At 38.7% G+C, this 27,872-nt stretch overlaps 1 protein-coding gene across 1 annotated transcript in view; it reads right to left on the reverse strand.

The window, feature by feature from the left end:
- The window catches only part of TTC3 (tetratricopeptide repeat domain 3), a 111,225-nt gene extending 94,445 nt beyond the window's left edge, over nucleotides 1-16,780 (reverse strand). The window contains exons 1-9 of the mRNA XM_019655763.1: nucleotides 16,300-16,780; nucleotides 15,466-15,508; nucleotides 15,002-15,152; nucleotides 14,442-14,529; nucleotides 12,485-12,538; nucleotides 11,407-11,527; nucleotides 9,487-9,572; nucleotides 8,399-8,493; nucleotides 7,580-7,642 (exon numbers count right to left, since the gene is read on the reverse strand). Coding sequence (XP_019511308.1) covers nucleotides 7,580-7,642; nucleotides 8,399-8,493; nucleotides 9,487-9,572; nucleotides 11,407-11,527; nucleotides 12,485-12,538; nucleotides 14,442-14,529; nucleotides 15,002-15,152; nucleotides 15,466-15,508; nucleotides 16,300-16,479 — 881 coding nt within the window. The 5' untranslated portion in view covers nucleotides 16,480-16,780. The remainder of the gene's footprint in view (nucleotides 1-7,579; nucleotides 7,643-8,398; nucleotides 8,494-9,486; nucleotides 9,573-11,406; nucleotides 11,528-12,484; nucleotides 12,539-14,441; nucleotides 14,530-15,001; nucleotides 15,153-15,465; nucleotides 15,509-16,299) is intronic.
- Between the last annotated feature and the right edge of the window lie 11,092 nt (nucleotides 16,781-27,872).

Genomic DNA, 27,872 nt, shown 5'->3' on the forward strand with positions numbered 1-27,872 from the left:
TTTTTTTTTTGAAGATTACAAGAAAGTCATCCTTGTACTGGAGATTGTAATATCTGGCTTGATGTCTGAATTACAGTTGCCATCCCAACATCCTGAGGTGGCAGCCAGAGGTCCATGTCACATGGTGGGGCTGGAAAACAAACCTAGGTCTTTGATGACATTGTTGAGCCACTAAATACACAATCCTAGAGCCACTTTTTCTGGAACTCCTGAATGAAGTAAGTTGTCTTCACCATTTAAACCAGTAGCATCAGTTTTCTGTCACTTGGAGCCAGAATACCCTAAAACAATGGCACAGCTTTTGTGCTTCTTACTGACGCTACCCCAGTACCTTCAACAGCTGCCAGGCTGGCTTCTCCATTTCTCACTCTCATTTCTCAACCCACTCCAACCGGCTTCTGTTCCAAGCTTCCCTCTGACACTTACCCACGGTGACTAAATGATGTCATGTTCCTGAACCCAAATTCCGTTCAGCCTCTCAGCAGCAACAGGCCCTGCTGGCCACGCCTACTTACTTCCATGGAACCAGTTGTTTCCCCTACCTCCCTGTCCCTCTCAGTAGCCGCCCGTGCAGGCTCATCCTATCCTGGTTGGCCACCTATTGTACCTTATGGCTCGGTCCTAGCTCCTCTTCTAATCTCAGCTCATGCTCTCCAGACCAGTGGGTCTCCACCTTGGCTGTGCACCAGCACTCTCTGAGGGGCTTCTAAAAGCCCAATTAATTAAATCAGAATCTTGGGCCGGGCGGGGGGAAATTTCCTCAACACTCTGATTCTGAAGTGCAGTCAAGGCTGAGAACCACTTCCTCCAGCAACCTCACCTGCAGCTACTCCTCCATCTGGGTTAACTATCCCAACCATTTGTCTCTGCCTACACCTCTCCTTTGAGTCCAGACCCACGTAACTCACTGCTACACAACATTCCAATCTGGACCCTTCAGGGCACTTTAACTCAGCCTGACCAACAATGAAGTCAAGTTCTACTCCCCACAAATTCCTCTTCCCCTGATCCCAGCGTCCAGGAGTGGGGCCCAGAACCCAGGAAACAGCCAAAGGCAGAAACCTCAGAATAGTTCCAAATGCCACCTTCAGCATAAGCAACCTGTTGATTTTACCTCTTAACTAGTTCAAGTCCTTCCCCTTCTCTATTTTCACCGCCATTACTCTGTCCTAGGCCACCATCAGCTCTGGCCTGGAGGACTGCAAGTCTTCTAACCCACATTCATGCGGCTTCCCCTCCAAATCCTCTCCACACTGCAGCTAGACTGACCTTTGTAAGATCATGCTAGCTCCCGGTTAAAATCCTTTCCTCTTCTAGATGCTCTTAAGGCCGACAGCTTTCAAGTAGCCTACAAGACTCTCCTCGTTCTAGCCTCTGACCATCTCTCCCACCTTCTCTGTTCAGGCCCTCTGGCACGCTAATTCCATGAATGCAACATGGTCCTTCCCGCGCTGACCCACTGTCCAGAATCCAGGGACTATGTCTGGTCTTGCTCATTCTAACCTATCTATCAACGGAACCCCAGTACTACCCGTTGAATCAATGCTGAACGTTTATTACAAATGGTATTTATTATAACGTACAACACTATCTAGAACCAGAATATTACATCACATGCTCTAATCACATATAAATATCACAGTACCTACTAATATATAAATGTATACTGATGTATCTTCACATTCATTAGCATATGACCACATTCTAAGACTAAAGCAAAGTGGACACACTCAATGACAGTGCCAATGCCACTGCGGCCCAGGACCTGCAGTGCAGGTGTGGTGTCAGCAGCAGCAGTACATTGAATAATACATCTGTGAAAACTCACAGGATGCGAGTGGTCATGAACTCGTGAAGACGGTTCAGAGGACTGAACAGAGGGTAGAACTGGAGTTCCGGCCTGGCTGCTCCAACTTATTAGATGTCACGTGGGAAAGCTTCATTTCTCCTGCCACAAAACCTACTTCCTCATACACATTATGCTACATTTTGCCCTGAGATGTTAGGAAAGGACACTTATCTCCCCCTCCTCTAACTTCCTCGTGGATTGACCCTAAGCTCTCTCCTCTCCCCACCCCTAACTTCTCCTGAGGGATAAGTGGTGGGGGAGGGATACCACGCGTGCCTTAGCCTCTTCTTTTTCTCACTCTTTGGGCTCTTATCTTCAACACCAGTCTAACACCAGATTCCCTTTTCCGCCAAGCTTAGGGTTCGCAAGGGTCCCTGTGCCTGGTTCTGCCTGTGGCCACGAGTGAACTGAGTCACTTTGTTCTCCCACACTTGAATCAGTAATGGAGGGGAGATTGATCGCCATGTGCCTGTCTTCAGCTTCCGTCTCTTAATCTTAACTGATTCTGGACTTGGGAGAGGAAAGAAATACCATTAAATGACGCTCTCAAACCACAATATTTAAGTATGTAATAACTTTGCAAGCCATAAAAAGTTAGCACTGTGTCCCCCCAATTCTAAGTCTCACTTTCAGGGCCTGACCAGACCAACAAAGAAATAACAATACTACGCTCCAAGTTTCTTACAACAAGCGCCAGGATTCGGATGCAATGGTCAGGCACTACCAAATAGGCAGTGACTAACAACCATCAACTGAAAAAACATGTACATTTCAAATCGAAAGTTGGTGCCTGGAATTTAATTATATAGGCTTTTTCATCCAAGTAAAAGAAATTGATCAGGAATTTATCCTACGGATAGACTTGCACCTGAGCACAGAAGTAAAAGGATAATCATTGCAGAGCTATATATAATTTTTTTATCCTGGAGATAATCTATGTTCTATTACAAACTAACTAAAACACACATAATCCATTGAGTAAAAGACTATGCAGCCAGGAATAAGAACAAGGGAAAGTCTTTATATAAACTGATATACAATAAGCTCCAAGATTTAAATATAAAAAAAGCAAGATATACAAGTGTGCATGGTAGGCTCCTACCCATGTTTTAAAAGACGTACACGTGCATTACACTGAACCAAAGGAAACCACCTATACCAATTTATAAAAATGGCAACTTCGTTTGATTCAACATAGTAAGTGCTTGTATAGGCATAAAATATTAAAGAAATACGTAAGGATCTGAAGGCAGGAATCAGGGCAGGGTCTGAGTTTGACAAGAGTTTCCAGTTTATCCTTTTGTATGCTTAACTTTATCCAACGTGCATTTGTTACTGCTTTTTAATGGGGTGTACTACAAGGAAGACTGAAAAAACAAACGTTTTCTTCAAAAGCAAATTCAGCGGCTTCTAGGTGTAGAGACCACACAAATAAGTGAGCAGAGTGAGGAATAACTCACCAAATCAACACTCACACTAATGCTACACACACACAACACTACGATTTTTTAAATTCTCACATACAATTAAATGCGTTGATTTATATACTTCAGGCCTGAGAAATTCAGAAAAGAGAGGTCATTTAAACTCTATCTACCCGTTATTAATCACAAGTCGGGATCAATTAGGAGAGGGTGTCATACCAAAAGTCCAAAGTAAATATCAAGTTTAAAAATTCCATAATTTTCCAAAGTACCTTCAAAAAACATCCACGGCTATGCCCTTCTTTTCTCCAATTACATTTCCCTTTATATAGTTTGTCACATCCCACCAAATTCAATTTTTCCACACGTTAAGTCCCACAAGAATGAATTAAACAGTAGGCAGGCAAAGCCTCATCATATACTTTGTATAGCTATTCGAAGTTACAGATATGCCTAATTCCTTTTTCTACATTTTCCTCTACAGTGAAATTTTCTAATTACTTCAGTTACAACTACCACTCTAACATGCCCTTAACTATCAAACTGTATTTGAAAAGTTAACTTCTAGAAGACCAGAATAAAAGGACATGTCGTCCAAGCCACAGGTTCTGCAAGCCAATGCACACAGTCCTCAGGCTGAACAGAGCAGCCGGGCAGGAGGGAGCACGTTTCCACCCATCCCTCCCTCACTCCAACCCCATTCCCCCATATTTCCCAGTACTTTCCAAGCGCAGCCTCCGCTGACCTGTAGACACACACCTCTGACGACTGGTAAGGTTCTGATTGGCTCCTGGCCTTACCTATACTTACCCAAAGGTGGTCAGATTTACAAACAGTGTGACTACTTGGCATTTAACAGCATCACCACCACTTTGACCATTTCGGAATGAAGCCTTTTCCCCACACATATCTCCCCTCAGGCTCCCCACCATTGGTCTTAAATACTTATATTTCTCAAGATTTTTCACTTATTTTATCCTTGACATTTAGTGATCACTGTTTTTTTTCTTTTTCTTTTTGGCGTACGTGCATTTTTCATTACACTGTGTTGCTTTTTATCAAATATTTCAAGTATACATAAAAGTACAGATAATAACATTAACATAAGGAACAACCACGTATCAGCTTAGTAAGAGCTTAACATTTTGTGGCATTTACTTCAGAGCTTTTTGCAGAAGTTTGTTACAGTTGACATCCACTGGGTACCACTTTCCCATCTGCAACCCTCTTCCCTTCTTCCCTTCCCAGAAACAGCCATTCCCCTGGGGTTTAACATGCCCATGCATTTTAAAAACATTTTTTAACACACACGAATTATGAATATGCACATCACTTTGCATATTTTTAAACATTATATAAATGGCATACTATACAAATCATTCTGCAACTTGCTTTTTCACTCAACATTGCATTCATTTTAACTGCTGCATAGAATTCCATTGTATGAATATACCATCATTTATTTATCCATTCCCCTACTGATGGACATCTAGGTTGTTTCCATTTCTTTACTCTTACAATGTATCAGCAATCCTTGTACACATCTTCTTGGGTACATATTTGAGAGTTTGGCGGAGGCTGCAGAGTACACACATCTTCACCTTGCCAAATTGCTCTCCAAAGTGATGGCACCAATTTACACTTCCTCGAGCCGAGCATGAAAGTTTCCTTTGTTCCACATCCTCTCAAACACATGGGGTAATGAGTTATTTAAAACTTTTGCCAATCTGATGGGTACAAAAGACAGACTCACAGTTTTTAACTTACATGTCCTGTAAGGATAATATTATTGACTATTTGGACCATTTATTTAATTTTCATTTCTTTTCCAGCTTTCACATTGCCCTTTGATTCCATCACCACCTTTCTGCGATGATTAACAGTACAGACTCTCTACACCCAGGCTGCCTGTGTTCCAATTCTGGCTTCATCACGCCCACCTAGTGTCCGACTTTGCTCGACCTCCCCTGCCTGTTTCATCATCTATACGGACAGCAGCACCCACCTCACAGGGTTGTGAGGGGTTTGTGAGTTTATACACGTGAATGGCTCATTGCCATGGAGAAAGTGCCATGGAGGGGGATGCTGACCCCACATCTGTCTCCGGAAATGCTCACCCAGATTCCCAAGACAGATCTACCAACCCTCATGGTAACTCAGCTAAAGTACATGGGTGCCCCTGTCAGTGGCACTTCTGGGTTACTGGCAACGTGTTTATTTTCTGAAGTCACATCACCTACACTCTTGATCAGGAGTTGTATGTACTGTGGACTCAGAAAGCATTATCCCTACGTTAATGAGCAAGTCCTAGAAAGAGTGTGCGTGAAGGTGGGAAACACCAGCAAAACCAGTATGGCGTAAGGCTTCCGACAGAAAACAGGCAGCCAGCACACAGTGGTGACGGCCTAAGGAAAGAAATGCTGCGGGTCTGCTGCTAGTGAAAACCTCGGTGTTGAACCCCAAGCTGGACTGTCAGGGAGGAAGTACCAGGCTGGATGCACAGCCCTGTTCTTGACCTTTACCTCACCAAGCTAGCTGGCTTGTGTTTCTACTTGGATGCACCTCCTCTGCAGTGGAGTTTTAGGAGCATCCTCCACGAGTCTAGCATTCAGCACCCATGAAAGAGGGCAGAAATACCCTGGTTTGCCTCTCAGCTCTGAGCTCCCCTATGCAGAATGAGTGACCTTCTGCCCACACAGTTTCAGCGAGGTGCCTCGGTTTTCACAGGAGGCTAGCCAAGTTGCCAACCTATTCATGTTAAAAGCATACAGATTCACCTTCAAACAGCATAAGATATTTGCACTTCTGGACCTAGCCAGAGGTAACACCTAAAGACATGTGCAGCTCATTCCTTGTGAGAACCAGTTGAGGACAGTGGTATTGATGGAAGACTGTGTCAAGCCCATCCATTCCTCTAGACTAGATAGCCTCGGTTTATCCACGGCTTAAGCCATCTAAAAGCTGCATAACGTTAATACAGCGGTATTCTCCGAGGTGGATGCATTACTGGTGATTTTTATTTTCTTCTTTTTAAACGCTTGTATTTTCCAAATTTTCTACCATGAGAATGTTTTCTGTTTATGATAAAAGAAAAACATAATAAATGTTATTTTTAAAAACTACAAACTCGGTATATACTATCTTCCCCATTCTCACCCTCCCATATCACAACAGAAGTGCTTTCAATGAAAAACAGCTAACATTAGACTCTCTGCTCTCGTGAGAAAACTTAAAAAAACAAAAATTGATGAAACTCCAAAATGTACTTTCAGGGAATTTTTTGCTATGAACAGGAAAGTTGCCGAGGTTCTTCTCTACTCCGTCACTCAATTCATATCACTTGTAAGCCACAGAAGAAATTTTCTGCAGAACTAAAGCCAGGAAAATTTTGCCCGTGGGGCAACTGGTGTCCTCTTTCTCCATGGACAGAATTACGTGACATGTCAGGTTTCCTCTGTTCATTTTGGGAACAGAAAGGTCAGATGCAAATACAGGTTATAAGTATAACTAAACAGGACCTGAGGTCTATGCTGTTTCAATCTGAGGATCCCAGGCTCTAGCCCCTGGTTTTTCAGTTTGTTTTGTTTTTAATATTCTTTTACTGAAGCCACCCTAAACCTTCTTACAGTAAGGCAGGATATAATTAAATATAACAGCCTACCCTGCTCAATATTAATAATTTATGTCCTAAGGTTTTAAACGGGGGGGACAAAAAAAATCATGGTGTAGTTTCAACAATCCTTCTCAATTAATAAAAACTCAGTTGAATATAAGGAACTAAGAATTATGATTTTACTCTCATAGCTAAACCATTAAATTTCTTTTCTTTGTTTCACTTATTTCATACCCCAATAGAGGAAATACAGCAAAAATTCTTCTTCCAGAACGATCCAGATTAATCAATAGAGCAAAAGGAGATAATATATTATAGGTGTTATAAACACAGACTTTGACATCATCAGATAAGATCTGTGTTCATATTTTGGCATCACTACTAATGGTATGAGTTTGTCCAAATGTATATGTGGAGAACACCATTACTTACCAATTAAGGGTGTTCTGAGAATTAAATAACATGTAAAGTACTTAAAATAATGCATAACATATGCTAGCCACTCAATCAGGACAGCTGCTTCTGTCACTTGTTATTACATATATAGCATATAGAGCCCTCTTTTAACCATTTCACCATTTCTGCCCAAGGACTATGGAAGGATTTTCTTACATACCTGTAAAACAGAACTATTTCTCAAAAATGGGTATTTAGCATAACAGTGCAGGGATGGGGGTACTCTAACCAACTTACCTGAACTGTCCAGTGCGAAGAAAACAAAGAGCTCGGTTACCATAAAGAAGGTGATTTTCAGGACTTTAAAAGAAATAGTTTAGTCAGTAAAGCACATTACACGCAACACAAACAAAACTTCATTTCAGATTCTGTCCCCTGGCTCTGTCTGTTTGGTGGAGCTTATCTCCCCTTTCCTCCGCTTCCGCCGCAGAAGCACAGAGCAGCAGCCTTCCAGCCGCGTCAGGCTCCCTGGATTCACTCATTCCCTGTGGAAACTGGCAAGGAGTCGCTGTCTACAGAGAATCCTCCCAAGGCTGCTACAATATTAGGGGCCCAGCTAAGACGTCACAAGGGTGAGGCACACTTGCAGGAATGCTACTAAATTCTAGCAGCAAACAGAGGAGGGAGCAGAGAGAACACTTGCCTTTTCCCAACAATTCTGTTACCCTCTTAGAAAGCAAAATTCCCAGAATGGGTGGCATCTTAAGTATTAATAACTAACCCTTTCTGATAAGTTAATAATTTGGAAGAAATTAGTTGAAGGCAAAATGAAAACAAGAAAGAACAGATGAGTCTGTACTAGAAAGCCTGAAGGAACACAGGGCAGGCAGAACTAAATTCACAATTTGCCTGACTCGCTTCAGTTATACTATTTGATTACGTTCATATACTCAGACCATCTCTAATGCTTCTAATGCTTAAGGGTAAGAAAATCTATTCTGCATAGCAAATTGAAGATATTCTTCAATTCTTCACCTTGCTTCTGGATTCTCCTGACTCACATTCCAACTTCATCTGCCACCTAAAAAGACCTCATTTGTTCTGTTTAGTTCTTACCTATATTCAATGGCTCTGGTGTAATAGATAATAGCTACATCAAATCTTTCTTTGGAAAACTCTTCATTTCCTCTCCTTTTCATTAGTTCTCCTTGCTGAAAAACCAAGGTGAAAGGAGACCCAACAATTAACTGCAAGACAATCAAGAGCCCCCATACCTAGAAAAATGGAACTGGGTTTCTATCTTGATATCAGAAATAAACTGGGGGATTATGTATGTAGAAAACTCAATATTTTGTTACTATATGTATTTAAATAAAAGTGTCTCTAATGACTCAATCTTAACTTTGTTAAAGGCATATTAAAAAGTAAACAAAGCCATCCCATTACAAACAACTGCTAACAATTGATCCCCTTGTTTACAATACTTGACAAACCCACTTTTATATACACCTCATTAAGCATGCCATGTGGCAGGGAAAAAAACTGACACAAGGTAGAACTTTAATTTTAGGTTAGAAAATGCGATGCTATGCAATAAACCTGAGTGCTTACAGAACAATATATAAATCAATAACACATACAGCCAATGTTGATTAGCTTAATTGCCAAAAAGGATAAGGCAAAAAAGTTAGCAAGGGTGAAATCAAAAGAAAATCAAAGATGCTGCAGATATGACAAACTTTTCATTTCAAACACCCAATTTTAAAAATAAATTAACCATAATAAGCCAGATCATATAAATGGCTTTAGAGAACTGTACAGAACATTAAATATTTTCCTAAATCCTTTTTTAAAAGTTTAGTTAAAATCCTATTTCTTATGAGTGAATTGTATGGCATGTGAGTTGCATCACAATAAAGCTGTTTACAAGGCAAATCACATTTGTTCAACTAATTAAAAGCTTTTTAAGAGAATCAAATTTCAAATTTCAGTTAACTCTTTTAAAATCTATAACATTAGAAAATTCTGATCAAGATGCTGTTTTTCTCTTCCAAGAAAAAATTCCAATAAAAATTTATTAAAAATTTCCCTCAACTGTTATTGAATTTTACAGTAGTTCCTGTGTATCGTCAAATAGCAGTTTTATTGAACTTTCTCTACATGCAAATCTTAAAATATACTTACAAATAAATATTTATTCTCACCTCTACACACTCCGCACAACTTTGACTTTTAAATTCTTCAAGCATACTGCAGTTTTCTGTTACAACTTTAGTTATGTGATACTTGTCTAAATTTTATTTGAGGAGAGAGAGAACATTTGTTTTAAAAAAATTGGTGTTGTTCATGTTCTAATTCTTAGATTAGGTGAGTCCCTGAAGTTCATTATATCATTATACTTCTAAATAAGATGTTTCCTATAATCTTTTACATGGATCAAATAATGTATTTAACAACAACTGATAATATTAGATTCAATGCTTGCTATTAATCTAATCAGTTTTATTTCTAGCATTAAAAAATACTTGATTATTATATTATTTCTAATTGTAGTTACTACAAATGTTCTGTCGTAACATTCCAAATGGACTTCATAATTACTCAAATCAATACAACAAACATTTAAGCACCTATGGTGTACCTGGCACAATTGTTCAATAAAAATGTCTGAAAAAAACAACAAAAAAACCCATAATACTTCTTTCTTTTTTTTTTTTCAGCTGAGCCATCCTGCCACCTGTTGGCAGATCAGCAGCAGCTCAGCTCAGGCTGGAATCGAACCACTGTTGCTCAGAGCTCGCACTCTTGAGCGAGCTCTTAACCAACTGAGTCACTTAGCTGGCCCTAATACAACTTTCTAAAATGTATTTAATATAACAAATGAAGAATTAAAATGTCTTAATTCAACATTCAACTCTCATGAATGAAATGTTAAAATGAGACTTTATTTGAAATACTATTCTTATATAAACTTAATAAACTAACTAAAATGCTGTACATAATAAATTTACATTAGAAATTTACCAGACCTCATTTTCTGTATTTTAAGCTATTCTAAATATTTTTCTAAATTGGTAAATAATAATTTTATTGCAACAAAAATGTAGTGACGACTCTAGACAAACACATTCATTTCAATGGCGGAAGGAGTACCTAAAATTTAAAATTCAAGAAAGGACTTGGGAAAATCACCAAATAAAGTAATACTTAGGGAAAGAGCAAGATTATAGGATGAAAATCCGGGCTTTCGGATCAGAGAGAGCTGGCTTCTCATTTAGGTTCTACTACTTACTAGACAGCAGAAATATCACTTAACCTCTGAAAGCCTTAGTTTGCTCATATTTAAAACAGGGATATTATAACAGCTACCTTCCAGGAATATTATAATAAAGAGAACAGAGAGAGCTAAAAACGAGCCCATATGGGTGCCCAATACATGACATTGTTCCTCTACTTCTACCATGAAATCTAGCTTATAATTAAAGGTCTCCAAAACAACAGAGAGAACCATTTACCAGAAGAGCCTGTTTTCATGTTTAATCTTAATTTCTCTCTAACACTTAGGTCAATAGCACAAAATCTGCTCTCTTCTCACTGGAGATGGCAAATTATCATTCATCATCTACTAAAGAGTCAAACATTCCTTTTTTCAAGATTCCTATACCTATACTAGAAGAGCATCACTAACTTTCTAATGCTTTAGGGAAAAGTATTCCACAAAGTAAAAAAAAATATGTACAAGGCAGTTTCATCACACATAAGAATAGCAGGTTATCAGGGAATAAATGAAAATTATAATCTTAACTCTATTTTGTATTTCTCTTATGAGTGAGAACACATGAGCCCCAATGTGGTCTCTTTCTTTGGGGGTTATATATAATAACTTATGACATCCATCTGGTAAAATTTTTTAAAGTATAATGTCATAGAAATCATTAAGACAGGAGGTACAGAATAAAACTAACTACAAAGTTAAAATTCTCTCAGGCAGGCTTTTTTCTTACTCACAAGAGAAAAACATTTTTTAAATCCTAAGTAAGAAATCACATACCTACACATTCCAGTTTCCCAAATAATACCTTTAAACACTGAGTCAAGTAAGTATTTAAGGCATTTATACTTACATTCAGTAAAGAAAATTCTTAACATAGGCCAACAATTGTCAACTGCTCCTAATTTAGGCAGAATTGTTACATCACCTGTGTACTTCACCCAATTCAAAGCTTCTTCCATTGCCAAGATTTTCTGTTTCAAAAAGAGAGATGTAGCATATGTCTTGGATATTAATTCTAAATTTACATAGGGCATTATAAATTTATCTTATATAGTATTTCAGATTCTTAATACAAAACTTGTACATCCTCATATTTTCATTACTCCAGCACAGAACCTAGAATAGCTGGACCCCAACATACAAGTTAAGATACCATGGACTCGTGTCTGACACATCTTCCAGTAACCCTGGGCCACCCTCAGAGCTCGAGATGCTTCTACCCTCATTACAGACCTGAAAGGGGAGGTCTACAACTTGGCCAGAGGCAGTCCTGGGCAGAAGAGTGCAATAATACAAGACACACGCGGGGTCTCAGATCTCACCTAAACTAGGACGTCCAGCCTTCCGTCAAGGTTAACAGTACAGATTAAGGTTCACTAAAGGGACTGTGTATTTTACATGGTCTGGGGCACACAGAAGAATAAGGAGATAAACAGCAAGAGGAGGCAAATGGGCACTCAGTGCAAAGGGCTTCCTTCATAGAGGGTGGAGAGTTCAAAGAAACCTTATTCATACTTCTGGTGTCTAAAATGACTTCAGCAATTAGAGTGGAGTTATGCAATGCTGCTGTCCATGTTACCAACAGCATTGAAAATTGGCTTATTATGATATCTGGGGGTTATCTAGTAATTATATAGCAAAATACGTTCATACCAGAAACATAATTTCATTTGGGAGAACATACGCCAGGTAAATAAATAATCTAACAGAGAAAAAGGAAATCAGTTTGTCAAAGAGGCTCAAAGTTGCCCGACGTTATGTGGGGAAAAAATAGAAATGATGCAAACTCCCAAAATAAGGAGAGTGCTTAAGCAAAATGTAGAGACCAGTACCACCAAACACTATACACAGTGCAGCCAGTACATGGGCAGTGAGCAGTGAGACGGCTGCCTGCTCGGCTGTCCTGGGTTCCTTTGTGTAACACTTACATTTTCTATTTTATAACCAATTCTCAGTAAGCCTCCAATAAAGAATGAATCATTCTGCAAAACAAAAAGGACAAAACGTTTTTTCCCTTATTCAGTCAATTATACATGAATTACCCAGTGCACAACAAAATCCTACATTTTAGGAACACATAGAGGGTGTAAAAAAAATGTATACATATTTTATGAAAGGAAAAGCTGTTAAAATTGTAATACTCAATATATACTGATAACAAAAGATGAATACAAGTCTCACGTTTGACTTTTTTTTTTTTTTAAGATTTTATTGGGGAATTGGGGGAGGGGAACAGCGTTGGGGAATTGGGGAAGGGGAACAGACAAGTTGCTGTCTTTTGTTCGTCAGTCTAGTTGTGGAGGACATCGCTTCACTGGCCCATGTTGATATTATCATTGCGCTCTTCCCGGGTGAGGCAGATCAGTTGCCGGCCACTAGACAGCTGCTCACGCTGGCTGCCAGCCACTCATTGTAGCTCACCGCAGCCCACTGCAGCTTCACTGCAGCCTACACCGTTGCCGGCAACTCACGGCAGCCCAGCTCCAGGTCGAGCTGTTGTTCACCATCTTAGCTGTAGAGGGCGCAGCATCGCTGACCCCCATGTGGGATCCGAACTGGGGCCCTGCTGCTCAGAGCTGGCGTACCAAGCCAACCCTTAACCAATGCACCACTAGGCCACCCCACGTTTGACTTTTGCAATTACAAGGGGTACTTAAAGTGGTTACCATCAGGGTCCAGACACTTCTGATTATGGCAAACTACTGCTTGAGCAACGTTGACCAAAGTGATCACTTGTATACATTTTTTTGGCACCCCTGGTATACACACACACACACACACACACACACACACACACACACATAGTAGCCACTGCCCACAAGCACTTGCATGCCCAATTTACCTCTTAAGGACCCGAAACAAGAATTCACAAATAGTCTTACACTGGATTCTAATGAGAAAGTGATGAAGTATAACTTCAGATGTATGAATTTTAATATTAATTATACCTATTATATTTTATAAAAATACACTGGCAATAGAAGTCATTCCAAAGGATTATCAGCAGGAAATAAAAATCACAATGCCCTTTCTAAATTTAAGTTTGCGGATTGGTCAAGTGGCTCGGTTGATTGAGAGCGCAAGCTCTGAGCAGCAAAGTTGCCAGTTCAATTCCCACATGGACCAGTGAGTTGCACCCGACCTGGGCTGCCAGTGAGCCTCCTAACAACAAGGTTGCCAGTTGGACTCCCACATGGGATGGTAGGCTACACCCACTTGCAACTAAGATTGAACACGGCACCTTGAGCTGAGCGGCCACAAGCTGCTGACGGGTGGCCGGATGGCGACTGGACTTGGAGCTGAGCTAGCTGCGCCCTCCACAACTAAGACTGAAGGACAACAACTTGGCTGTTCCCCTTCCCCAATTCCCCAACACTGTTTCCCTGCCCCAATTCCCCAACAAAATCTTTGAAAAAAAATAAATTTAAGTTTGCAATCAGAATAATACCAAGAAAAACACTTGGCTCCATAATCAACTAAAATAAGAAAAATTATGAAATGGGTGTCAAAGAAAAACCCTCAGTGTAGTAGTGGTGAAAGTGGCATGATTTTTATCTTACAAGATAGGACCCATCACTTTCAGAACCTGTGAAAAAAGTTTCTGCGATCCAGGAGCACTTTCACTTGTGACAAATTCTAATTTCTATCCTTTAATGACACTGAGCAGTCCTGGTTCTCATCATGTCAGGTCAGAACCACTGAAACAGTCGTCTGCCACCTGATCTCTCACACAGAGCAAGCTCACGGAAAGCAGATTAATCTCAGGTTAACCAAATCTACAACCATTACCTGATAATTATTATAAATTAGTAACACAGGCCTGACGCAATATACACATTTTTATTGTTTAAATGGAGGGAAGAAAAGCCATATTTTACCACTTACCACAACTTTCTTTGCCAAGTCCACAATATCTTCCATCAACTCAAGATGCTGTAACTTCTTCAAACTTATCTCAGAAGTATGAGAACTGCTTAAAGACAAATTTATTTTTTAAAAGATCAGGTTCTCATATATAAAAATTTATTGAACTTCACACTGAATATATTCTCTCTCAATTTAAACTATTTGAAGTAAAAATTAAGTTCTCTGTTTCTGCACTCTAGGTAGCAAGCTCTTTATTAAGCGGATAAAATACTATACTTTTTCCTCTCTTCTGTACTACAGTGCCGATATTTATAAACAAGCATTCATTTTTCCTTACTCGGTTTCAAATTTACCATCTAATGCTCTTCAGCATTTTATTCATTATATGTAAGATTATCATGATTATTCCTTCAGATCCAAATCCCAAGTATTAACTTTTTCCACTCTACTAAACAAGAGTAAAGTTGAACAGTACACAAGCATGAGACATTAAGCCTTCCATTGCACTTGGAATTGCTCTGTCCTGGGCTATGTGCTGACTACTGTCCATACAAAATGAATGACATGTCAAGACTTACGTGGCATCCACACAAGGATGCTGCCGTGATATTATAGAGCTGTGCTGATGTTGAAACGCAAGTGGCCAGAGGATGTATATTTTAATGGCATCACAATAATCTCGCAGGACAGAAACGGGTTTACTGCACCACATATTGCAGATGTCAAATTCTTAATTAAAAAAAAAGTGTTAAGTTAATTTTGTGTGCCTCATTTTGGAGTGAATCAATACTGTTAATAGGCAAAAAGCAAAAATGGATATGGAAAGGTAAGAAGTGAATGGGTGAAATATTTTAACCAGTTAGATATTAAAAATATGTACGTGTTGGCTAAAACATTTTAACAAAGAAAGGTTTTGGTTTCTAGTGAAAAGGAACACTAAGAACAAATTTTAAGAGGTAAGTAAGTAAATCTGTTATGTTGATGTAAATGGATGAACTTCTCTTGACACAGTCTTTCAAGAAATTAATACCAATGTACTCACCTAAATTTCTCTCACTTTGGGCATAATCTTTATATTGTCTACCCTAAAAAGAAAAAAATTATTTTGATTTGTGTCTGGTAAGATGCCAAAGTACAGTTCTTGCTTCTTAATGGAAGGATTATTAGTACTAAACGCAAACATTTCAGTGCACACTTATATATATGCTTTGAAAACAACCTCTTCAACCAATGAGTCCTCAGGCCATTCTCTGGTGTTTCCCTGAGTCTGTCTCTAGGGCTCTCCTGAGAGCTTCCTGCTTTGGTCAGAAAACAGCCTTCCGCCATCACTTGTTCTCTGGCTGCACATCCTTGTTGTTGAGGCATGTTTACTTGCCCTTCTGAAATCACCTCTTCAAGAGCATGAATATAAACTCATGTAGCACAAGAACATCTTTACTCAGAGAGCTCTAAATCAAAAATCTTTAAGTAAATCTTAGGGGGAAAGAGGTGAAGGGGTTAAGAAGTAAGACTTGGCAGTTGCAAAACAGTCAGGGGGTGCATAGAGAATATAGTCAATAATACTGCAGTAACTATACATAGTGCCAGGTGGGTACTAGCCTAATAGGGCGAGGTCACTTCGTAAGTTATATAAATGTCTAACCACTATGCTGTACACCCGAAACTAACATAAATATTGAATGTCAACTGTAATTGAAAAACAAAAATAATAAAGTAAATCTTGTAAATTCTCATCACACAAAAAAAATCGTAACTGTGTGGTGATGGATGTTAACTAGACTTATTGTGGTGATTTCTCAAATTATATCTCAAATTATATCTCAAAAAAAATTTAAGAAGACAGTGTTAAAACCAAAAAGTTAAGGAATCTACTTACCACCCCATCAAAGTAAAGCTGAGTCACACGAACATAATCATTGGACGTCAATTCAGGAGCAAAGACACAATCGTCCACATAAGGACGATCTTCTAACAAAGCATAATCTGCTTCAGTGAAATCTCCCAAGGCAAAATTGTCCATGTTGCACCATCCTAGGGAAACAACACAGACCCTCATCAGTAATTAAACCACCTGACATATCAAAAGTAGTCTTCCTGGCTTCTCCGGCCTTTTAGAAAAATACTTGGAACTTATGCCCCAAGGAAACAACTCCAATAAGAACACTGAGCTCTGAAAAATCATCATTCTGCAATTCCTTCCCCCCGACTCTCCCCAAATATTAGTTTAATCTATTTCTTCTTTTCCTCGGGTTCGAAGTCACCATCTGCCCTCTGAATGTATCTGTTTCAATCTCTTTAGATGGAGGACAGTTAAGGGAAACTTATTTATCTTGTATGTGCCTAACACACGGTAAGGTAAGCCCTGAAATCAGTGTTCGCTGAATGAACAAAAGACATCTTCCCACCGCTACCCCTTTCCACCATCTGCTTTTACTGTACCCTGGGGAGTTTCATTTCACTGTAAGTAAATCAACTGCTACATTCTCAGGATCCTGGTGGGAGCTAAATCCTGACTCCCCTGAGAAAAGTTCCCTATCAGCTACTCCTATTCTCCTCTCCATCCCTCAGTGTGTGTTTGTGTCTCGGGGAATGGCGCAGAGCTGAAGTGGTACAGGCTGAGTCTGTCAATCTCCTAATTTCCCACAGCCACATTCAGACCTTCCATCTTCCTAACAACCGCTGCTCCTAACACTCTCACAACTACAACACACAGTCAGCACTGCTAGATTGCAAAGGTGGGCAAAAGCCCTCACATTATCAACAACCACGATTTTAAAATATTTATTTCAATGGAGGAAAAGGGGGATTAGGGCTGGAGTTTCAGACTAAGGTTTTTGTTGTTTTTTCCCCTGAAGAAAGATCAATAATAAAGATTTACAGCTACCAGAGAAAAGCTACAGAACCTAAAAGTCACTGAGAAACACAGCACTTTATTACTTCTAACTCTTGCCCAAGTAATGGCTTTCATTTCCTATCATCATCAGCACCATTTTTTATACCTTTTCGCTTCACCACTATTATCCCGCTATTGTTAGGACAAACCAACTTTCGTACTAAGCAAGACCACCATCAGTTCTTGAAACACAAATCTGTTTCTGTAATTAATCCTTCTCATGATGTCAATTTGCTGTATGAAAGCCTCACAATGCCAGAAGGGAAGAACAGCAACAATCTTCCTAGCAAACTTCTTGTACTGTTTGTCACGTACTGTACCAAGTGTTTTGCATGCATCATCTTATTAATCCTCACAGCAACTCTGCTCAGGTCCAATTACCATCATCTCTACTCTATGGATGGGAAACATTCTTGGTAAAAATGAAGCAATTTGCTCAAGGTCACCACGTTAGGGAGGATTCACACCTAGGTCCTCTGATGCTGGTCTCTTCTCTCAAACACTATTTTACTGTATCTGCTTTTCCTTGTCACTGCCACCTAGTTACCTCCTGGTTGTTCTCATGTCTGAGACAACTAACTAGTTCAGTGATCCCCTCTCCTCCAAATTCTACCATCATCCCAGACACAAGGTCCATGCAGACGACCCCTTCGAGGCCCTGGCCTGGCAGCTTATCATGCGCACCTCGCCTAGGCTCGTCCTTCCCAGGCCACCTCAGGTCACTTACCAGCTCTAAGCCAGTTCTGAAATCTCTAACTCAGATTAGCTACTCGGACCACAGCCCAGAGCCATTACTGCCCAACATGTCCCCTATCTCCTGCCGCACATTCTTCAACCTACCAAGATTCTTCTCCCCATTTCTCCCATCCAAATCCTCCATTCTCATTTACTTTCGGTTTCCTAAAACTGGGTTTCCATTTTCAACAAGGTCATTAGTGACTTTCTACAACAGATTGGTTATATTATATACAATGTCTGGAACCTGACCTGTTCTGGATGAACAATATTTCCACTTCAGAATTTAACTCCAAAAGTGAACAATGACTGGTAAAAATAAATAGAGATTTTTGTACCCAAAGTATGGTACATGATATGGGACATATGCTATCCTGGGAAATACACACACACTTTTAAACTTGTTTGTCTGACAAACGTTGTTTGTATATAACTCCAGAAAGAGCCAAGAACTGTCCGTGGCAGCCCACACCTCACCAGCACGGCCTCCATTCCAGCAGTGAACGTGCTCCTACTCGGCACACCGAGCTATCGTGACAGAACAGCCTGGCAGACCTCACCCACACCACGGCCCGCACCAACTGTACTGTAATTACAACGCTGGTGTCATTTTTATTTCCTATTTTGTTTTAACCAGAGAGGCGATGTGTCCCAGTGACTCAGAGCATGGGCTCGGGAGCCAGGCTGCCGGGGCCCGACCCCTGGCTCTCGCATTTCCTGAGCGTGCGATTCTGCGCAGGTACTTAACCTCTGTGCTCCCATTTCCTCACGGGCCAAATGAAGATACCCACCTGACTCATCAGTAACCACACTTAATTTCAAGTGCCTGGCCTAGCACATGGCATATAGGAAATACTATAAGTATCAGCTATCATTAGCAAAGTGTTTTTAAAGCTCCACTGTTGGGATGATCCAGCTAAACGGTCTGCCTTATTGCTAAGTCCAAAGAGCACTGTTCAGCTTACAACTTACTTGCCGCTGTGGACCTCCTCCTCCTCCTGCTCAGAACTCTTCATCTGGACTCCAGAGACCATCTTCTCCTGGTTCTCCTCCTATTCTTCTGGCTGCTCTTCCTCAGTTTCCATGGGCGGCTCTTCTCCATTCCCCGCCACCCAAATGTCAACTCGCTTTTCTTTTCACGCTTACCCTCTCCTTGGGTGACCTTATCCACCATACCCATGGCTTTTAGAACAGCACTTTCTGAACTTCCATCATTTAAATAGCTTCACCAAGGTTTTTGCCATTTCCACACATCACATGTATTTTTGTTTATTTGATATTTCTCTTTTATTGGCCTCACTTGGCTTAAGTGATAATCTCTATGAAATCATAGGTTTGATGTACAACTTATGCTTTTCATACACATCAGAGTAAATTCTTAACTAATCAGAACATGTTAAGTGTTCCTCTGTGTGCCACTGCAGACGCTCATACTGTGTTACGCACAGCACACAGTGGCTGAACCGTCCAATGCTGAGAATCGCAGCTCTCTCCAGGCTGAGCGGCATCTTATGACCTCTAGACCCTGTCAACTGCTACTGAATCATAACCAAGGTGTCCCACAAGCCTCTCAGATTCAACAAGCTCAAAATCAAACTTATCTTTTCCCTCAAAAACAAAGGAAACCAAGCTCTTTCTTCTTTCTATAAGTCATCGGTTAACTGCTCTACATGTCCCCTGGTTACCCAATCCAGAAACCTGGGGCTCACTCTAGACTCCCCAGTGTCCTTCAACTACCCAATTCCCCAGGAAGTTCTGCCTGTCTGTCCTACTCCCTGAAGAAATCTGAAATTAGCACACACACCCCTCTTCATGCCCAGTGCCCCTGCCTTAGCTGTAGCTTCATCTTTTCTCCTCTGAACTATCTGACCAAGCAGTCTCCGAACTGGTGACCTGCCTTCAACCCTTTAATACTCTGATCATGACATTTTACTGCTTAAAATCATTCACTGCTTCTGTTCACCCTCAGAATAAAGTCCAAGTGCCCTACTAGCACAGAGGCCTTCTGTGATCCTGTTCCTGTTTTTCTCCAGCCACGCCGTGACACTCCACTTACAAGCCACTCATGTTCAACTGCTTGCCCTCCTGAACAACCCTTATTCTACAGCCACGCAATGCCCACTGGTCCCTACCGCTGGGTTCCAGGAAGCAAGTCCTCATCTTTGCTATCACCAAGTTTATTTCTGTACCTTGTCTCTAAGCCCAGCGCACCCTGCCCGTATCTCTTGACAGTTTTCACACTGCGTGGTCATCACAGGTTTCTCTCTGCAGGCTTACTATGGGTCCCGAGGATACACTGTGCCCTACTCATCTTGATTTCCTAGCAAAGTGTTTCCCAAATTTTTATTCACATTCCCCAAAGTCCACTTGCCACCTGTACTATTACTTATTTAATATTTTGCTTTATAATAACTCAACTTTTAACTTTGATGTAAGCTTGTTTTAATATTAAATTTGATATCACTAAGAAATCTTACGTTTGGTAAGACAGAACTTTTTTCTAATACAAACTAAAATATACTACCAAAACTAAATATTAAAGTAAATGACTTCTAATCCCATCAGTTCTGATGAACCAATGAGGACTCTATCACTGCAAAACAAAGTGGGTTCTAGATTTAAAATTTTTTTAATTTTGCTGACCTCATAGAAATAGAGAACATTTAAAGGCACCCTTTCCCCCTAAAAGCAACAAACCTCTAGTGAGAACTACAGTCAAGAGCTACAAATAGTAATGCCAAGAGCAGTAGTGGGATCAGGACACAGCCCTGGACTGGAAGCAAAGTGAGAGAACTGAAAAGTGGTCCCACTTTTTTCAGAACTGAAAAGGGATCCCCCTTGACTTCAGCCAAAGCTGATACAATTCCCTGACCTTAGCCAATGCTGATATAAATCCCATCAGAAGGAAAGCATCCCCAGACTCTCAAGACTCCCACAGAGAAAGATAAATCAAACAGGAGTTCATAATCAAAGATCACCAAGAATAGATGACAACTCATCATGAGGTAGAGACAACAGGAGAAACTAGCAATAAATTTAGACCCCCTACGGATATCAGCCATTGTGATTTCCAGATATCATCCACAGAGCCCCCATGGATTCAGAACAATAAGCCAGCAACATCAGACAATAAAAAATGACTGGGTATATCTAAAACAGAACCAACTGAAACTTTTAAAAACTTAAAATATAGTTGTTAAAAGTAAAAGAAAAAAGTGGATGGGTTAAAGAGCAGATTACACACATCTGAAGAGAAAACCGATGAACTAGAAGATGTGCCTGATGAAATTACTCGGCACCATAAATTCTGGTAAAGAAACAAGGAAATGAAAAATATGAAAGATAAAAAATAAGTGATCTGGGAACAGTCTAATACATATACATCCAGTTAAATTTCCAGAAGGGGAGAATAGATAAAAATTAAAGAGAGATAGTATTTAAAGAACACATGGTTCAGAATCTTCTAGATATCATGAAAGACAAAACTCAAAATCAGGAAACATACTAAAAAAAAGAAAAATAAAAAGTAATCTCTGTCTAGACTTAGAAGTGAAATGCCATTAACATCAAAGACAGAAAATCCAATGTAACCAGAAGAAAAAAGTATTTTCTTCAAAAAGGCATAAGTATAACTGGCAGCAGGCTTTGCATGTAAAATAATGTCTTCACTATACACACAGAAAATAAACTATCGACCTTAAACGGTATACCTCTCACAATCATTTCTCAAGAAGGATAAAAATAAATTTAGATAAAATTGAGTTGACCACCAAGAGACTTAAACTAACTTCTTAAAAATACCAAATAAAAGACATCAATTGTCTAACTGGATTATAAGAAAAATCTAGTAATACGTTATTTAGAAGACAACTAAGATGTAAATATTTAAAGAAAATGACAGTAAAATGAAGGAAAGAGATATTCCAGGTAAATTATCACCAAAAGAAAGGTGGGACAGACAAAATAGATCTTAAGGGCAACAAGTAAAATTAGACACGGGGAGAATCTCAACATAATTGAAAAGGTTCATCAACTAGGAAAATAATGTTAAACCTGTCTATATCTAACCAAATAGTCTCAAAATACATAAAAAGAAAAACACGTTAGATCTACCAGAAGTGTATAAGAAGGTAGTAGTGGGAAACTGCAACACATCTCTCTCAATTAATGATAGGTCAAAGAAAAATTAACACAGTCTGAACAATGCAATTTACAAGTTTTAGCTAATGGATACATAACAATTAGAGAATACACACTGTTCCCAAGTACATACAGAACAGTTATATTCACTATGTACGAGGCCATAAAAACAAGGGCAAACAAATGTTTTTAAAAAGACAAAATACACATTACATTCTCTGACAACACAATTAAGAAATGAATAACAAAAAATGTTAATGCACATAAATTTGAAAATTTAAAAACACATTTCAGAAAGTTTAAACACATAAGTCGAAATGAAAATGGAAATTTAAAAAAGTTAGATTTGAAAGCTAATAAAAACACTATAAAGCCATGTTAGATAATGCAAAAATGAACTTAAAAAAAATTATAGCCTTATATACTTATACTAGGAAAAAAGAATGGCTGAAAATTAATAAGTATGCAATTTAAGGTAGAAAAATAATATAATAAACCCAAAGAAATAAAAGAAATAATAAATAAAGATATCAATGAACTAAAAAACAAAAATATTATAGAAAAAACTAATTAAGCCAAAAATTAATCCTTTGCTAATATTAATAAAATAAACTTTTGGCAAGACTAGTCAAGAAAAAGAGAAAAGTAGCACACAAATAACGATGAAAATGAGAAAAGGCGACATAACTACAGATAAAACATAGATCTAAACGAGTATTGAGACAATACCATGAACTTGATGCCAATAAACTTGAAATTTCTGTTGAAAGGACAAATTTCTAAAACTTATCAAAAATGACTAAAAGAAATAGAAACCTGAAGTTGAAGTCCTATTACTATTCAATTTCTAATTACTACTAATTACCAATAACTTACAATCCTTCCACAAAGAAAACAAAAGAGTCAAATGATCTTACAGGTAAATTCTACCAAACTTTTAAGAAACAAATCACTCCAATCCAAATTGGCCCAGGGAACAGAAAAGAGGACCTAGAGTACTCTCTAAGTGCTATGAAGCATGTGTAACCTTAATACCAAAATCAGACAAGATGGTCAAGAAAGAAAAACAACAGGGGATTTCATTCATAAACAGATATAAAAATCCTAAGTAAAATACTAACAAACTGAATCCGGTAGTTCACAAAAAGACAATTCACCAAGATCAATTTGGGTTTATCTCAGGGAAGAATGTAAGAAGTAAGAATTTTGAAAGAGATTCTCAACAGATGCAGAAGACCGTGTGACAAAAGTGCAAACAAAGGCTCCCCTAACTTAACAAAGGGTATCTACAAGCACTCTTAACAAACATTATTTTTAATGGGGAAGCATTCCCTTTAAAAATCAGGGACAAGACATGTGTGGCCCCTATAATCACTTCCACTGAACATAGATCTAAAAGCATGCCAGCATATTAATACAAGAAAACAAAATTAAAAGGGAAAACAGTTGAAAAGAAGACCCAAAAGTGTCATTATTGGCAAATGATATAATTATCCACATAGAAACTGAAAAGAATTACAGGAAATATATTAGAAATAATAAAAGTTTATCAAATGGATAGCTAAAGATCAATATAAACAATTCATTAAATTTCTACTTACTAACAATAAACAGTCAGAAAACAGAATCTTAAAAGACCAACACTATTTATAAAAGCAACAAACTACTAGAAACATTGGAATCAACATTTAAAGTGTTAGATCTGTATGGAGAAAATTACAAAACTATATTAAAAGACATTTAAAACCTAAGTAAATGAAAATACATACCACGTTCTCAGACAGGGAGGTTCAAATATCTTAAAGGTTTCAATTCTCCCCCAAACTGATTCAATCAATTTCAATTAATTCTCAAGGAGTTTTCACGTCACGAGACAAGCTGATTCTTAAAACAAGAACAAAGATCCAAGAACAGCTGAGTCTCAAGTCGTCCCACGCCCCAGACATCAAGATTTCTGATAAAGCTATAGCATTAACAATTATGACAGTCTGGTACCTACACAGAGATGGACAAGTGGCACAAAAAGGTGAGCCAGAAACAAACCTACGCATATCGAAACTAAAGTTGTAGCAGAAGTGGTCCGGCACATCACTGGTGAACAGAGGGCTGATGCAGTAGATGGTATGAGGCAACTGTAGCCACTTAGGGGGAAAAAGTGAATGCACATCACCATCTCACACTATACATAAAACTCAATACCAAATGGATTATGAAATTAAATGTGAAAATATTCCTTTTAAAACTTCTAAAAAGAAACACAGGAGAATGTCTTTATAATCATAGGGCTAAGGAAAGTTTCCAATGAATTACATTAAAATTAAGAACTTCTGTTTGCCACAATACACCACGAAGAGTAAAAAGACAGGCCATGAACTAGAAGAAGGTATTCACAGTGCATATAATCAATAAAGGATAAGTGTTACCAGTTTATTAGTTTTAAAGGACAACACAATAGAAAAATAGGAAAAGTTATGACCAGGTTATTTCACAAAAGGAAAACATGGTTCATAAACATATGAAAAGACGTTCAAACTGATTAACAATCAAAGAAATGCAAATTAAAACCACAATGATACATCATTTCATATCCATTTGATTGGCAAATTATTAAGAAATCTGCTGGTAAGTGTTGGAGAGGATATAGATCAACTATAACGTTTACACACTACTAATCAAAGTATATAAATGGACAAACCTGCTGACCAAAGTATAAGCTGGTATAACCACTTCAGAAAACAATTCGGTGTATTTTTGTAAAGTTGAACATTTATACTCCATAACCTAGCAATCCCACTTCTAGCAAATCGCTTACCACAGTGGTATTCCAATCCTTTTTATTCACAAACCACCAAAACCCTTTTAAAAATTACATACTCTTTACACTTTAAGATGGCATCTAAAAAATATCAGCCTGAGATTAAATAATCGCAAAGGATGAATGTCCAGAGTGTCACAGTGACGTTTTAAAGTAAAACTGACATATCATTGGTTTAAATTGTTATAATTATTATAACATAGAGTTGATCAAAAAATAACTACATAGGCTGATAATTAAACATAAAAAGTGAGGGGTTTTTTTTGTTGTTTTTTTTGGAAATGCAGCTCTTGAGGAGATGGGCAAGTACTTAGATTAAAAAAGGCTCCTAACACTATACATTGTATTTTAAATTATCCCTTTGTTTTCTGTGGAGAGTTTTTCCCCCTGGGGCAATGCCCTAGTAGGTGTCCATGTAGGTGAGGGGTATGTCTTCCCTCTCTAAGGTAGACCTGCTACTGTGAAAGGGAAGGTGGGAAAGTGGAACCAGAAGGAGGCCTGAGCCATTACCAACTTTAGAGAGTACACATGGAACCTAAGGATCTATAAATTGATTGATTCATTAGTATCACTGGTGCCCAAGTACACCCCAGAAAAATTATTACTCCCCTGGGGGTCATATATCCAGTGTGAAAATTAAAGAAATTCTTGCAACTGTGTACCAGAAGATATGTACAATAATCTTCGTAATACCAAAACCTAGAAATCACCAAAATGTTCATGAACAGGAGAATGCATACACTGTGTTATATTCACCAGTGGAATATTACACAGCAGAGAAAATTAATGACTTACATCTATAGTCAGTATCAGTGATTCTTAGAAACATAATGCTGAATGAAATAAGCAAGTTCCAGAAAACCGTGTCCAGTATTTTTTTTTTAAAACGTAAAAAACAACAGAAAGCATATAGTACATTGTTGAGGGATGTATACATATCTGATAAAACTGTTTTTAAAAGCAAGGAATGACACACACAATTCAGGACAGTAGTCACTCTGGAAGTGAGCACATTCAATACTGGTCATTTTGATTCTTGGATTGAGTAGTGGATTGACAGATGTTCATTTTATTGTTTTGCTTCACAACTTGCATATACGTTACATGTATTTTGAGCGTATCAAATATTACATTAAATAAAGAGAAAAATATTTTTAAAAACCATTCATCATATGAAAAAAAGTATTTAATTAAATCACCTCACCTGCCACTAGAGGTACATATACCATAAAAACTACTATCTTTACATCAACCATAGGAACTAACATATATTAGGTACAAAATAAGTGTCTATTAGAATTAATCTTATGAGGATCAAATGAGATAAAAACCGAGCCAGTTAGCTGTAAGAGATGAACCCATAGGCTGACACCCAGCTAGAGCAGAAGCAAAATTAAGCTGCAAGCTCAAGTTATAAGGAAGCTGGTCAGTAAAGAGAAGGCAAAAATGTAAAAGTCTGATAGCATAAACTGTTAGCAAGGTGTGAGGAAATGGGTCTCCTCATTCAGTACCAGTGACAGTGAAAATTAGTACAACCACGACGAGAGCTTCCGTGATATTTGGTTAAGTTGAAGATACACATATCCTACTCTAGCAAATCTACTCGGTGTATTTCCTAGAGAAACTTCCAAATGTATGCACAAACAGACAAGTACAAAGATATTTATTGCAGGATTGTTTTTAGAATAAAACACCAGAAACAACTTCAAAGTCCATCAATAGGGAAATGGATAAATTATGGTATATTCATACAATGGAATTCTATACCAGCAATTAAAATTAATGAACCAAAGATAACAATTATTCCATTTATTTGTATATAAATCTCAAAATATAATGCTGATCGAAAAAAACAAGTTGCAAAAATCACACTGTTTCATACCATTAGTTGAAAAAAAACACAACACTATATTATTGTTTCTGGATTCACCGTGATCCAAGTATAAAATACGCAAGGGAATGAATGATATACACAAACCTGAACATGGTGGCTACCTCTAGGGACCTCTAGAGGAGGGGGAGGAACTGAGAGCACCTCCAATATCTGCAATTTTATTTCTTAAAAAAGAAAAGGGGATCTTAAGTAATTTTGGCAAAATCATTACATGTCAATCTGAGTTGTGGATTGGTTAGATGCCCCTCTGTATTGTATATATGAAATATTCCAGAAATTAAAAAAAGGAAAATTAGGCAAGAGTAAGAAAACTGAGCAAATGAACAGAGAGAAACAGACACCAAAACGCAGCCCCTGAGCGCAAAGCAAAGCACGAACCTTTGAGCAAAAGGAGTAATTTGGTCCCTAATGAGTTTCTTTCCCTATGTATCCTTATAAAGAATCCCATTTCCCTCAGGATAAAATGCAAATTTCTTCCAATAAAAAAAAAATGTCCTAACTAGAGCTGTAACTATGAGGAAACTGCTCCCGGAGAGGAGGAGTAAAATCAGTAAAATGTCTACCTTGTGCCCCTCGCCTGGATGTTGGCAGAATCAACAGAGGTGATTTATGGGAACGCCATAAAACACTATATGAACCGTTCAGTATGAGCAAGAACGCCAGGGTCTGCTGGAATGTATTGCGCAGTTGGTGCGTGCTTATATTTTTGGAGGAATCTTCAATCAAAGGGCTTTGGGCATCTAGGGCGCCTCTGGAAACAGCACGCCGCACTGGTACCAGCCCAAATTCACCTACGCCTCGGCTCGATTTTTGGTCCTTGTCCCCACCTTCTGAACAGGCTGGCTCCACAGGCCACAAGTGACAACGTAAACACTACGCAGCAGCTGGCTAGCCCCGCTGCGGTCCTCCCTTCTCCACCCTCAGCCTCGAGGGGCGGGAGGATGCTCCGAAGAGGCGCGGGGGAGGGGCGAG

This window comes from Hipposideros armiger, unplaced genomic scaffold (assembly GCF_001890085.2).
Source record: "Hipposideros armiger isolate ML-2016 unplaced genomic scaffold, ASM189008v1 scaffold_246, whole genome shotgun sequence".
In the NCBI taxonomy this organism is placed as follows: domain Eukaryota; kingdom Metazoa; phylum Chordata; class Mammalia; order Chiroptera; family Hipposideridae; genus Hipposideros; species Hipposideros armiger.